Genomic DNA, 15,587 nt, shown 5'->3' with positions numbered 1-15,587 from the left:
ACTTCCCAGCCTTTGGATCTTTGCTCACATCATTTGCTTTATGCTAACAACCATCCCTGTAAATTTTCATCCATCTGAACCCAGTTTCATCTTCCAGTTCCAGCTCAAGCTCCACTTCTTCCAACATTATATAATGACTCCAAACCAAAAAGAGAGACTGTCTTCCCTCTGGGTCCTCATAGACTTTCCTTCCATTTGACATTTACCACACAATATCTTGTATTTCATTACCTTTTCTTCTGCCAAATATGGCAATATGGAAAGGAGGACCATTCCTTCATCTTAATTTCTTTTAGTGCTGTTTGGAAATCTCACTTTCAGGAAATATTTGTTGATTGGTATAATAGAGTCACTTTAGTAAGATACCAAGAATCAAATTTCTGCTGGTAGATTCAAAGAGCCAAGGAGCAAAGAGCCTGCATCATTTTTACTGCAGATCAGCTGGGCTTTAATTATACCGGGTAGAGGGAATGGGGATTTTAAAGGGTTTTTCTATACTAAATCTTTCAGCACCACTGTCACTCAGGCAAATGCAGGTGTTATTCATGGCAAAATGAAATTAAATTCAACCAGCATTTATGGAGTGTTTCTGCTAAGGGCAAGACACTCTGGCCTCAGGAACTACAGGGGCAGTCACTCCATGATCTCTCAGAAACTGACACAGTGCTTTCTATCTATTACATTTGGAATTTCTTTTCTATTCTTGAACTAATTTAAATTAGAACATAAGAACTTGCGGGAGAAAGAGTGGTAAGATGTAGCCTCTTCCTCAAGGAGCTTTGAATCTAGTATTGGTTTAAAAACTCAGGCAGCCTGATACTCAGTTACTGGGTTAAAAATAAAGGGAAGTCAGTAAAATTCCAGAAGGAAAAGAAATTATATATTATGATGATATTTAAAGCATATGGTTTATATATTCACGCAGAGAAATGTAAACATAAATTTAAGGGTGTCTAGATTTTCTACGTATGAAGCACAAAGTTCCTTGGTAAAAACAAAGAATTCTTGTGTTTTAGGATGGGATTATTCATTTTTTGACTTGTTCAATCAATAAATATCAGAGTGAGTAACTGCATTCACTCTTTTATTCAATAAATGTGTAAGGACTGGCTTCCTGCAAAATGTTTCCTTCCATTGTCCAGGGATAGATTCATGTGCTCAAACTTAAATGACCGTTTGGTCATTGCTCCTTTTGGTGAGATGGGATGGAATGAACAATCCTTTCCACCCAGGCTCTTCTCCTATCCCCAGAAGAAGAAGTTTTTGCCATAAGCCACACCCTTGAACTTGGATTTAAAGGCAACATATGGGCGCCCGGGTGGCTCAGTTGCTTAAGCGTTTGACTCTTGATTTCGGCTCAGGTTATGATGTCAGGTTCCTGAGACCAGGCTCTGTATGGGCCTCCACACTGGGCGTGGAGCCTGCTTAAGATTCTCTCTCTCTCTCTCCTTGTGCCCCTCCTCCCCAGCTGGTGCACATGCGCACGCTCTCTCTAAAACAAATAAAAATAAAGGCAACCAACATACACCACATTACCAAATATTTCCTTGAAAGCTTGAAACTGGCTACTTCCATTCTCAGCCACAACTCAGCGCTCTCTCCATCCACTCTGCCCTGGTCATGTTCTTCTATTATTCACATTCATTAATCTCTCGCCCACTGTATTATAGGGTCCTTTTCAGTATCAACAATAACAGTTTATGTCGTATCATCCTGAGCAATTAGCATAGTGCCCTGTACCCAGGTATTCAATAAGTGCTAGTTAAGTGGCTGAAAATTTTAATTGAAAACACCGTGCGGACTGTGGTGTTGTGGGGATGATAGTGTGGGATATGAGGATGTTTAAGACACAGTTCTGCTCTCGCAGAATTTACATTTTCGCCGAGGAGAGAGAAAACACATTCTCAGGTAACTAATCAAAGTATGAAGTGCTTAGGGTCACAGAAGTGGTACAAAGAAGGTGCTCTGAGAGCTCAGAGGAGGCAGAGATGACTTCCACCTGTTCCGTGGCCAGTGTCTGCTCAGGGCCGTGAGGATTACAGGACAAAAAAGACCGTACTTGCCGCAACCGGATAGACAAACTCACTAGTGCAATGAAACAGACAAACACACAGTTTCCATTCTAATGAAAACCTGAAGACATACATATTGGACCCAGAAGGGGCGAGACAGGCAGTTCTGGACTGTTTGCCAAAGCTAACCGTGGTGCAGGAGTGTTTGGGAAAGGCTTCGCGGAGAGAGATGCTCACTGTTAAGCCTTCAACATGGGGCAGAATGACTAGATTCAAAAGGAGGGATTTGAGACATAGGCCGTAACACTGGCAATGTCTCAAAAAGGAAGTTGAAAAGAGGAGATGCTATGCAGTTGCTTCTCTTTGTACAAATCAACCATCTGGAGCCTGAGGTACAGCTCATCAATTCCCTCCGGCGAACCCTGAAGAGGGAGAGAAAAGGAGAGTGGATGACACCCCACGCAGTATAAACAGCAGAGAGTGTCTGAGCTGCTCTGTCAGCGGACATATATCCCTGGGCGTCTTAGTCTTTGACGAGGGAATGGGATGGTGTACCCTCTGCTCTCTTGATCTTGCTACCTCATAGGAACTGTTCAAGCCATTATCCCTTAACTCACTTCTGACCTCTGACCCGTATGCCAGATCACTGACAAATTATGTGAAACTTTTATGAAACTATAAAGGATCCTTTTAATGAGAGATTAAAAAGTGTTATAAAATAATTGTGAGAAAGAAAATGGACTATGTACACTAAGGTAACAGGCATCAGGAAAAGTTCATGGTATTCATAGTACATCTTAAGGGAAAATAGGTAAAATGCTTATTTTCTTTTTCCCTGTAAAACTTCACACTTTGCTTGTTACAGCTCCCAGATGATGAACCCTTCCATTTTCAGAACACTCTCACTGAAAAGGAATCAGACACTCCTCAGTCTATCTTTGGTTCCTATTTTGAATGCCTTCAAGATGTAGGCTAAATGTTTTTTCTTCTGTTTTATGTTTTGTCATTGAGCTATTTGCAAAAAAACCCAGAGTTCTTACTGAGTTTAATGAGCTCATTTTTATGTACGTCATTGCTTTTAAGTAGATTGTTAAAGAAAAAAAATTTTTATTCATACTAAAATGTTATTATTTTTTGTTGAATGGACATAAAAATGTGAAAGTAACATGGTGAAAAAACAGAACAGTCTCAACTATTTAGCATACCACAATAAATTATGTCAAAGTAAAATTACTCAGAAGTAATTTTTTTTATCAACAATCTGTAAGTATTAACTACGGTAAAGTTATCTCCAGGAATGATGTGGTAAAGAAAAAAAATCTGACAAATTATTGAATAAGAAATGCATATGAACTCTACTCTAGACTTCTGTTACAACAATTTGGAAAGATTTTCAAAATCCATTATATATAATATATAATGAAAGCTTCTAGTTTCATTTTGAAAAGCTTCCTGTCATTTGCTTATTTCATCAGAAAAATCAGACAACCATAAGATTTTCGTAATGGGTTCCTTAATTGCACTTAATATGACTGCTATACATGGAAGACACATAGTATCCATGTATTTATATCGAAATATCATGCAAACTGTGGTGCATATTAAAAGTATGCGGGATCTACTTTTGTTTTGTTAAAGTGTAGAAAATTTGTAAATAGCAAGGGTGACCTCCAGTGTGCAATAGGTTTATGCCACTGCATTTTTCCAGTAACAGAAACCGTGCATTGGTCTACACCAGTTCTCTGAGAGTGCTAAAGATAAGGGGAAAGGGAATTTTCTGTGTCCAAATGAGTCTGTAAGTTCAAAGAAACTACTTTGTTTTAGCTTTCTTTCTTTTTTTCTTTTTTTGAAGCTTGCGATGTTGCTTGGAACCTGAAAACACAACAAGCATTAAACTATGGGAAAACCCTAATCTATGACTAATGAAAGTGAGACAACTATTTCTCTTATACATGATCTAATTAGGGCCTATTCATTAAGGCTTAGGTATAAGTTGAGTTTACATTTTTTGAAATGGAAATTCAAAAGGGACACCCTTTAAATGCACCACACTGCCATGCAAACAGGCAAACCACCTGACATAATTTCTAGACACCGATACTGACACTTACACCAAATAACAAACACCACCAAAATCAAACTTAAAAAGCTTTTCACGAAGTCTTCAAGATCAAAAGCTTTTCACTGTAGATAAAATTTCTTTTTATGAAAAGCTAATGGCTTGCCACATTGTATAATGTAATTTATATTTGTCTCTAATCTCAACACAATAAAAACTATTCACATGAAAAGAAAAAGCATGATGCTTTCCTTACAGGCCAATCCAACGTCACTCACTTCCGCTTTTACACCGCGATAATACCTATTATCCAAAACCACCAGGAGCTTTTTCTTTGCAAATTTTTTATTTTCATTTCTGTACCTGATAAACAGCCTAAACTTTGGGGGGATGCGGTTTCTTTTCAAACCATTTTGTTAGTAAAACATCAAGTTCTGTCTTCGCCAACCAGACCACACAAAGATCTAATTATATGGGTGCCCACCAGAGCTCCTGCCTGTCACAGTCAGTGTCACTCAAGCTCTGTCACTCTTTCCATTAGGCATCTCTACTTTCAAAGGTCTAGGCCGTGGACATGAAAGATTTGCTCCAGGCTGACTCTTGGCATAAAAGGTAGAAGGCTGGGAATGAATTGCTTTTTTATGAATATTCATAACAATCAGGGTGGACTTCTTGAAGTTCCTAGACAGGGAGAAGTGTAACATAACTGCATGTAATCTGGTTTGTTTACGTAATTTATAATATACGTTGTGTTGCATGAAGCATGTATTACTAATAGAATATAATTAATGAATTAAAATTCACATTGGTGATAATATGCTCTGATTTTAATAAACTGTGAAATTCCCAAGTATGGTGTAATCTAAGAAATGGTAATTATTCCTTTGGACTTGTTATGATCTATCATGTCAAGAGTCTGCGTGCTACCTGCTAAGAAGTGTCTGAGCAGGCCCCGACATGATGGACCCTAATGGCTCCAAAGGAGCCATTACCATCTCTTGTGTCAATACTTTGCGTGCTAAAGAGGATCCACAGAAGAGTTTTAAACCAGGCCTTTGCGTATCAGACAGTAATGATGACTCAATCTATTATGTCAATAATATGGAATAAAAAAGTCATTCCCCTGAATGTACACAATTACAGTCGTAGGCGTGTTTTGTCAATGATCTGCTTAGAATATTCTTTTGAGTACTCTCAGAAGACTGCATTTTAAGAATCTTGCTAGAGTAAGTTTTTTCTCATCCTAAAAATTTGCTTTTGAATGTCATTCTACATGTGGCAAATATCATAAAAAGGTTTGGATCGAAAATTAAATTCACCTGAGCAAATAATCTTCACAAACTCCTTTTAAATCATTAGATTCTCCAGGCTCCCCCAAAACATTTCAGGCAACGTTGTAAATAAAGAAGATGACTCTTACTTTCCTCCCATAAGGAAATGAATCAAATTATCAATGCAGCTTTGACCTCAGCGCCCACCATTACGGGTAGGTACCACAAGGGGCTCAATGTTGAAAATATGTCAGTATTCAACACATTCTACATTTTCTAATCAAAGGGGGAAGAATTAAGGCCAGATAGCAGAGTCTACATTGAGTTTTAAAGATATCATTATAAATGATTTTATTTTTGGAACAAGTAATTTGTTAAAATGTATTTGAATTCTACTTTACTTCTGACATCAATCTTGGATGTTGATTATGTCTTTAAACACTAAATTATTAAATGATGTTTAAGAACACAGAGGGTATTTGTAAAATATGTAAACAAGAAAAGGCATGAATTATAGTCCAATAGAACTTCTTTCAAAGCACCATTTTAAGACTAGGGAGAAGAAGGTAACTTTCATGGCTTCATATTAATATTATCCTAGTTATTTGTTAAAAATCCGCACTGGCAAAATGCCAGCTATATTTATGCACTGAGTCGAAGATCAAGAATTTTTAAAAAATAGTATCAAATGCCTTATATTTAAAATAGGAATTTGAATAAAATGTCTCCTTTTGTAATTTTATACAAATAGGTGAAATATCCTAAAAAGTAGATACAGTGCTTTTTTGTGTGTATTGATTTTTAAGAAATAGTTTCTCAGATGTGTCAGACATGCCTAGATTTTTGAGTAAAAGAGTATTTTTTTTTTTTTTTAATCTTGGCTCTGTTCTTATAAAGCAATGTTTTGGCAAAGTCGGCAAGTTCCTTAAATGAAGATCTTTTTTTCCCCTTCTGGGTATCAGGAGACCATTTTAATTCACTCACCTGCTAAATTCTCAAAGGGACTGGTGTATATGGTAACATAGGAGCCAATATCCTAGCTATCAGTTTTCATACAGCCTAGCTGGACCTTTACATTACGGCTGCCCCACATTTATTGTTCTTTCATTGCATCTGTCAGCATTTCCTGACAGCGCATTATGGAGCACATGGCTACAAAGTCAGTATCAATCAGTCCACGATCATGCAGATATAAGTAGCAGACTATTGATAATGGGCCTTAAATCAGATCATCATGGTTTAAGCATAAGATTCTTAAAAGGCAGCAATCTCACGGGAACTCCTACTTGCCTGCACCTGTTACAAGCCCCACATGCCAGTTTCTACTACCTACCACTACAACTTCCCCAAAGGAAAAAACAAACACCAAAAACCAAAACAGGATCCATTAAACATACGCGCACCGTAACACGTTTCACCATGTAAAATGAAGCATGAGCAAAGGTGGCAATTAATACAACTTTCAGTCTATCTCTCTAAAAAAAAAAAATGTGCAGATGTATGGTATTTCCCTTTACACTAATGAACCCCCTCCCACTGAGCCCCATATACACCTCACATTGACAACAGCAGTCTTGTTGTGCTTTGGAAATGTCTTACTTCAAAAGCATTTCAACTTGATATGGCCATTTAACAAGAAAAGTGAGCGAATTCATAGAGTTTAGAGGTATGCTACACCAAATTCAAGGCACCATGTTAAAAACAAAGGCATCTAATTTTTCCCAGACATAAATAATAAAACAAAACAGGAGTTGCATGCAAATTTAGTAACATAAAATTTAAGGTGATAAACAGAATGGAGGCTGGCTTCTTGTTTAGTATTCCTTAGTTATCACCATAATTGCTGCATGTCTGTCATCACTAGCAAAAGAAAAAAGTGTCTTTCTCAGCTGCTCCCCTGCTTGTTTTGTTCGCTGTATTCTTGTAAAGTGGGAGAAAATAAGTGTCATTTAATGAATAGTGCTATTCTTTGTCTGACAGCTTCATATCTGTTAGGTGTAGGAGGCCTAGTACTTTCTTTTTCTGATAATGTTTTTGACAGTGTGCTAAATTCCTCCCCCAAAAGGCCGGCGTGTATATTCTGCTAAAAGGGGCTTCATCTATCCTGAATGGGTGCCCTCTTTTAACCCCCTTCAGCTTCTGTTCTTACATTAATTGAGCTGATCAGATTGAGCATATGAATTTGTCTTTGATGTATTCGTATGTTTAGTTGACGTTGCTCTCTCCCTCATTGGCAGCGGACAGAGCTCTCAGACAAATAGGACTGTTGCCATGGTAACAGGCAATAGCTAGGGATCTCTTGAAAAATATTTTTATTTCAAAATTCAAACTGGAAAATTCTCACTGGATATGGTTCTCAGTTCTAAACGTGTCATATCTAATGATGAATGCAATTAGGAATCCCACCAGTGTTTTAAATAATAAATTAGCCTAATTTTCTAGGCCTGGCATGATGACATACAAATACTAAAAAGGCGTCTTCTTTTTTAAAATCCATGACAAAGGACTTATTAATGACTTTTGTTCTTAGGATTTCAAATTAAAACGGATGGTAGGCTAATGATAGCGCTTTCTATCTGCTGAAAACCAGAGGCCTAGAGGTAAACTTATTATTTTTTTTTTAAAGAAAACACTTCAAGCTGCTCTGATATTTGGTTATTTCATAAAAAAAAAAGCAGGTGTAGAAATCCTTCTATAAATGTTGAAAGCTTTAGCAGTTGGTAAATCTCAGTGGATAAAAAATGCCCATGGCCATTTTTAATTACGGAGCATGAAAAAAAGGAATGGATGGTAAACATAAGTTTTATAGATCACTATCATCTTCCAATGGCGGAGTTTTCAAATTCTACTATTTTATTTGAAACAAGAAAAAAAAAACAGAAACAAATACTTTGATATATGCTATAAATTCTAGTGATTTTTTAAAACAATTTATTCGTGATTAGACAATTCCAGTTATATTAACAATTATTTCCCCCCAATGTGGGCCTTCGAGAACAATGAAAACCACTCTACAGTTGGACAGTTTCAAGAATCTGACATAATATGTAACCACATTATAAAGAGGGTTATTAAAAACAAACCAAATTTTTCTATTCCTTAAACTCTACAATTTAACGTTGTTCAGTTCTTTGGTATCTGTTTTTCAAAATTGTGTTATATGTCAAAATGCAGACTTAGCTTTTTGATATTAACTAACTGGCAATGGTACATTGTTTAATTTTGAGTTAGAACCGTCCACACATTAAAATCAAAGCAAATCTTATGTACATCTTGGGTTTGCCTGAAGCAAATAGATCTTACTCAAACTTTAGAACATCAGCACACAAAATAACCAACAGTGAGGTTAAATTAAATCTGAAAGGTAGTGAGTGTCCATAATACTTGAGTGTTCCCATGTTAAATATGGCTTTACATCTGTACATATAAAATAGTTGGTGCTTAAAGCAAAAGATAGAAAAAAGTTAAACCTAAGATGTCAGCAGTTACTAATTTCTATTCTTTCACTATTACTTTCTAAATAATAATTTTGTTAACAGGGCTATTAGAAGTTTTATTCTAGGTTATTCCACTAAATCACCTGAAATATTACTTTTTCATCAAAATTGAAATGTAGTATTTCCCAAAATGTCCCCCCCTGTGACACCCGTCCCACCAACACCCTGCTATATGAAAAAGTGCAGGGGACTAGTAAAGAACATTTCAACTTCACTGATAAGCGAACATTTCTCCCCTTGACTCAATTCTGGTCTATTTCATCAAAAAACCCACAGTGAAGACAGCACATCCAAACTGACTCAAAGTTCACATGGATAGCTGTGGAGCCTCCTGAAGCTCTCCGGGAGGGTGGGCACATCCCGGGGAGGTCCAGGCATGCACCCCACCCCGCCTGGCTGTCCTGATGGTCATATAGAAATAGTACGCTCTGATGAAGAGGATATACCATTTCTTCCCCAATAAAGCTTTCGTTGTTTTACTGAGTTGGGGAAGTATGTTGTCTTCGCACTATTTCAGAGCGATTAAAGCCATTTTAAAGAGTATCTTTTCTTGTTTTTGAAACTCAAAGGTAATTCATACCCATCACGCAAAGCCAAAAAAATATCTTCCATGTGTCCCTTCAGCTCCGAAGCTAACCACCCCACCTGAAAAGAACCACTGCCTTAAAAATCAGTAATTGGTTATGCATCCTTTCAGACCTCTTTATATTAAAAGCCATTTTGAGAGCACCACTTTTCATTTACCTTCTACCTTCTGACCCATTGTAACAAGTGGTATGAGAAAGGGAAAAGACAGCAGGAAAAGTTTTGATTCTTTTCCCCTATGTCTTCATTAGGGAGTAAGACTGGAGAAACAATATTGTTTCACTTCTCAGTCACAGTCAACGGCCACAACTCTGGAGCAGGGAGGAAGGGAACTCTGTTCCTGCTCCACCATGGTCACAACCCTCCGAGAGCCTGAAAGCCCCAATCCTCAGGGTCCTCCCAGTCTTCCGTAATCTGAGAGCCACCGCCCTCCTGGGATCCACAATCCCGAAGGGGGAGTGCGCGCTCCTCACCGGATTTACCACGTTGCCGTCCTGGGTTGTAGAAGGAAAGCCCTGCCTTTCAGTGTTTAAAATATTTTGAAAATACAAAGCAAGACGATGCCAGTTCCTTCTTTTGCTCAGCAGCACAGAGCTACTCAAGTACAGAGTGGTTCATTGACTTTGGCGCTCCAGGCTGAAATCAGCTCCATAGGTGTCCAGCGAGCCGAAATAAAAGCTAAACACGTTGTTACTGAAACCTCTGCTGCATTCCACAACCCTCAGAAAATGTAAGGCAGCACCAGGCAGTGGAAAGAGACCTAGATTTGGAATCAGAATGACAGGGTCAGACATTTCTCACTAGCACTCAGACCTTTAGTGACCTTCCTGAGTTATAACATCTTCATCTGTGAAATAGGGATCATGATATCAGCCCTCCTCCTAGGGTTATTGTGCAGGGAAAATGAGATAACAGATACGAATGTTCTAAAGTGTGCTTTAAATATATATAGCTTGCACTTGAACCTTACATTCTCTATATTTTAAAAATTAAAATCAAGCATATGAGGCGCCTGGGTGGCTCAGTCGTTAGGCGTCTACCTTCGGCTCAGGTCATGATCCCAGGGTCCTGGGGTCGAGCCCCGCATCGGGCTCCCTGCTCCGCGGAAAGCCTGCTTCTCCCTCTCCCTCTCCCCCTGCTTGTGTTCCCTCTCCCGCTGTCTTTCCCTCTGTCAAATAAATAAATAAAATCTTAAAAAAAAAAAAAATGAAGCATATTGGTTTTGCCACGTAAGCTACGTTTCTCCATAAAATACTCAAATTTACACTTATCATGGATAACTAATGTAATTTTATAATGTATCACCTTACAATATAAAATACCTTTAACTTTAAAACCTATTACTTATTATGAAAAGTAGTTTGTTTTTATACCATAATTAACTTAAAAATGTCTAATTCCTATGTACCATTTGTTTTCTGCAGTGGAATATGCTTTTGAATTCATTAATTTAGCAAGTAAGAGAAATTAGTCAAAGGCAAAAAAAATTAAATGTTCTGATTTAGTAAATTATAATTACATAAAACTGCTTAAGAGTAATACTCAAGAATTCATTTTGATATAAAATTTCTACCTCGCCTATTTCAGAAAATTTAATTTAGATCCATCATGAATTATGTCTATTACAGATGATAGGTAAACATGTACACTATATCTGTGTATATATAGTAGATAGAAAATTAGGTAAGATGGCTATAAATACACAAAGCAGCCCCTCAATTATAAGTGGATTATTTCTGAAAGTTGATTGTAAATTGCTTATTAACAACTTGGGAAATATCATCTCACAGAAACAACACTGATATGATGTGGTAGGCCCAGCCTACCTCAGAAAAAAATCCAACTGACCCATAATTTACCCCAGAGATTAATAACCATACAGGGACAAGGATTTCTTGTAGAAAATACACATCTGCCCTTGCTGGCAAGGCCAGGCTCTTTCCCCGATGACTGGAGAGCTGGACAGGCTGAGTGGTAGAACAGGCTGGGCTCAGACTATGCGGAGCAGATGCCAATTTATTTACTTTTGGGGGAAAAAAAACCAAACTCAAAAGATCAGGAACAGGAATAAAGATGGTGGCAGAGACTCCCTCCGCTATCTGCTGATACATAATAAAAGGTTAATAATTACAGCTAAAATAACATGCAATAGCAGAACTAAGCAGGCTGGGATTTGGGGCTGAGAGGAGGTAAAGGAATCAGGAGCATTGGCACTACAGCAGCAGCGGTAGGAGGAAAAAGAGGGGGAGGCTTGGGAGGGATGTTTTCCTCCTCATACCACCAATTCTGGTCCCCCTAGAGGTTGTCCTGGGTCAGTCATCCCTCAACCCAAGAGCGAAGTGAGAAGCACCCGGAGAAGCCTGGGAGTAAGGGAGGTCCATCTGTGTAGATGGTAGAGCCGGAGCCGGGACTGCGAGAGAGAGAGAGGGAGAGCACACAAGTCCGCGTGCTGTGATTGGAAAGCAGAGGGATACCCAAGGCTACAGTGTGTCTAGGAATTTGTGTGACCGTGACAAAAGCAAGAAGGACCCAAGGGAGACGGACAGGGCACTTAATCGCTTCCTACCTCCAAGCCAAGCCAGTCTCTTGGCTCTCCTAGCTCTCTTCCTACTCCACTCCTATCTTCTCTCAGTGACCTAACAGCATTGTCCTCCTCCTACCTTCTCCACATCAGAGTGCCCAGGGCCTCAGGCCTCAGTCAGAATGACCCTCATCGACTCCATCACAGCTTATAAATATCCTCTGAACTACCATCACTACCACAGTAATTCCACCCCGGTCTCTGCTTTGACTTCCATGTAACCACGTCCATCTCCTACTCCATCTGCCCAGATGTCTTAAATGCATCCCCAGTGTAATAGGCACTGAACAGAATTCTTGATTTCTCCCCCAAATTCCATTCTTCCTAGGTTTCCTCATTTCAGTAAATCACACCCTCATTCACACAGTGGTTCGTGCCAATAACATGGGAGATCTCCTTGATTTGTTCCTCTCACACCTCACACTCAATCCGTCAGCAATCCTTCAAGTTCTAGTTTACACATGGTTCGACCCCACATCTTCAAAATGGCTGCCAAAGTCCAATCACTTCTTGCCACCTCCATCAACTTAATCTCCCCTGGGACTATGGTCGCTGCATTCTACTTTTTCTCTTCTACTCTTTTACCCTTACGGTCTACTTTCATAGCAATCAGAACAATGTTTCGAAGGTATAAGATTATACCTCTTCAAGCTCAGTACCCTCCAAAGACTTGTTATCACACAAAATCAAAGCCTTCCTATGAGATCTGGCCGCTGGTCACCTCTTTGCCTCCTCTCTTTCCTCCCTCTCCTCTCATTTAGCTCCAGTCACAGTGGTCTTCTTGCCCTCCTTGGACAATGTGGAGCTTGTTTCTGTCTCTGAGCAGAATGGCAAATGTGCTATTCCCTCTGCCTGATGTGCTCTTCCCCAGACATTTTCATAGATTGGTCCCTCGGGTCGTACAAGCATCACTTTCCCACAGATGCCCTCTCTGGTTATCTTACCTGAAGAGTCACCTGTCCACCATACCCTTATATGGTTTATTTTACTTCATAGCCTTTTTCCTACCTGACATTATGTTCATATTTATTGATTCATCAGTTTATTGTCTACTTTATCATTAGAACATAAATTTTAAGAAGGTAAAGATTTTGTCCAAATTCCTCTCTACTGCCCACCCAGTCCAGCTAAAATCGTCCAGACCTAGTAGGTACTCAGTCTATGTATGTTAACTGCTCATTTTGACACTGCAAATCAATTGTTTTACAATGGAAAAAATATTAGTTACTCATACTGACACATAAAAATCCTGTTTTACAAAAGGAAAATATTATGTTACATGGCCTTTAATCCATCTTTCAGGATATTACTTTGCATGATTATTTTTTCTTATAGTGATTTTCAAAACCAGTTAGATTTTTCAAAATCAATTAAGACCTTTAAACATAAGTACCTTCTACACTTACATGGTAGGAGAGGGAAAAACGAAAAGGCTGACAAATTCTTTACTCTTATATTTTTAAAATGTGTTCTGAAATTTAAGCAGTAGTTATGTAACTCTTCCTACTGAGATTTTGTTAAATAATTTACTATTTGACAGTCTATGTCACAGTTTTTCACACTATATCTGGAGTTATGAACGGAACTATAAATGGCCTACTACTATAATCTAAAGTAGAAATTCCAAGGGTAAAGAGTTTATTTATATTAATGGGTTAGATATCAAGTCATTGGCTTTCTAGAAGCATCTTAAATAAATGCTAAAGCCCTTCAAGAGTTATAAAAGTGAAAACTACATTTCATTTTTTTACCATGTACTCAAAGCTAGCAGCATGAATGTTACTAAGAAAAACCCTGATATTTATAGTGCTTACTTTGTACCATGTACTATTTGAAATCGTTCATTTGATGAATTCACCTAATCCTTGTAACCAACTCAAAAAGTAGCTCCATTTTACAGATGAAAAAACTGAGGCACTGAAAGGTTGGCTGCCTAAGGTCACACAGCTAGAAGGTGGTAGAGCTGAGATTTGAACCGTAGCTATTTGGATCCAGAGCATGTGAATTTAACTACCAAGGAGTCATAGCATGTGCACTTTGCTCCACGATTTCTGCCCGCAAAGTGTAATTCAGTTAGCAAACATAAGACAGAAGTTTGTATGTGTAAGAGATTATCACTAATAGGAACTTTGTTCCTGACACTATACTTTGAAGGTGCTTTATACACTAAGCACCCTTTGCTCTGAGATGGCTGGTTATGGTACACAATTTAACACACTGCACATCTTCTGGATGTCTTTAATTCTTTAAGGGTACATTTGTTAAAATAACGTTTAATAGAAAAGAACTTTTAATTAACAAATTTACAATTGTGTGAAATTCCCAGAAAAGTGAGATTTCATCATAAATTAAGTTACAAATGATTGTAACATATAAAATTTCACGATTAAATTGATTTCTCACTCTGAATTCCAAACAAATTATGGACATCAACACAGAAATATTATTTTAAATGGTGTTTTAGTGAATTTGGACAGGTCAAACCACACAAAAATTTCAAGAGCCATGCTAATGATGAATTTTGCTTTTGGGATCTTAGAGACTAGAATTTCTGTTGACTTTTTCTCTGATTTCTAACAATTTTGAGATCATTCTCATTAGAAAGGAGGAACCATAGAGATTAAAAAAAAATATTCTAGGCTTTAACATTCCTTTCAAAACAGAGTAATACATATGTAATGAGCCACAAGAGGCAAGGATTTCTTAGTCATTTATTTACCTTTCACTATCTTAAATTTCTTTGTCATTGACATATTTTCCTGTTTAGGTAGGTAACTAAAGAGACCCCAAAATAATAGTTTGCGCTAATCTAAAGCATGCCCAAGACATGAATCAAGTTTACCCATACATAAACTAACTGCCAGAGAAAGTCATCATTTTTTAAATATATAAGCTAATATTTAAAAAATCACTATAAACTTCCTATATGTTAGATGGTCCAATACTCTGCATTCTACAGGCATGCTTTGCACTCCAGCTGTAGCAGTAAAATTACTGAAACTGTAATTCTCTTAATATTTAAATAATATATTAAAATTTAATTTTCAGCACCTGGAAGAATCTGTTTTTGTGCCAGCAAATGAGGGAGCCGGGCCTGGAGCTCCTATACATATGGGACTCAAACACAACCTAGCACAAATAATTACTAAGCTAGACAGCTGTAGTCACCATGGTAGTCATTTAAAAATCAGGTCAAAGTTGCGTGCATTCTTTTCCATTTTCTAGATACCAGAGTGCATAAATTCTGTGGTGTTTATCTTTTTCTATCTCCTACATTTTGTAAATTATTTATTTTTACTGATAACTGTAGATTGGGGTGGAAAGGGTAGCAAGGACATCTTGTGAGCCCTTTTTTAAGTTGGGCATGTTAAAAGAAATTACGCTCCTGATTTCTCCGCTTCTCGAAATGGCTCATGTGAGTGCGCTGATCCTAAAACATATGTATTTGTTAAATCTGCTTACAAGAAGGATTAGAATATATTCTGGGAATAAACAACAACAAAAAAACTAAAGTATATTTACTGTTGTATATATGCAGCTTTCCATACGTGTGTGTATAAAAGGAGTCTAAATATAGACACA

At 37.8% G+C, this 15,587-nt stretch overlaps 1 protein-coding gene across 7 annotated transcripts in view; it reads right to left on the bottom strand.

Annotated features, from left to right (window-relative positions):
- Window positions 1-15,587, bottom strand: part of KIAA0825 (KIAA0825 ortholog) — a 396,162-nt gene that overhangs the window by 136,727 nt on the left and 243,848 nt on the right. The window contains exon 21 of one of the 7 annotated variants that reach the window (XM_032403996.1): window positions 6,077-10,184. The exons of the other annotated variants lie outside the window; for them this stretch is intronic. Within the exon in view, the coding sequence (XP_032259887.1) occupies window positions 10,115-10,184 (70 nt within the window). The 3' untranslated portion in view covers window positions 6,077-10,114. Of the gene's footprint in view, window positions 1-6,076; window positions 10,185-15,587 lie in introns of those variants that run through there. 7 annotated transcript variants of the gene reach the window in all.

Source organism: Phoca vitulina, unplaced genomic scaffold (genome assembly GCF_004348235.1).
Source record: "Phoca vitulina isolate PV1807 unplaced genomic scaffold, GSC_HSeal_1.0 scaffold6, whole genome shotgun sequence".
Classification (NCBI taxonomy): Eukaryota; Metazoa; Chordata; class Mammalia; order Carnivora; family Phocidae; genus Phoca; species Phoca vitulina.
The sequence above is the reverse complement of the archived record's forward strand: the minus strand, read 5'-3'. Positions and strand labels throughout refer to the sequence as shown.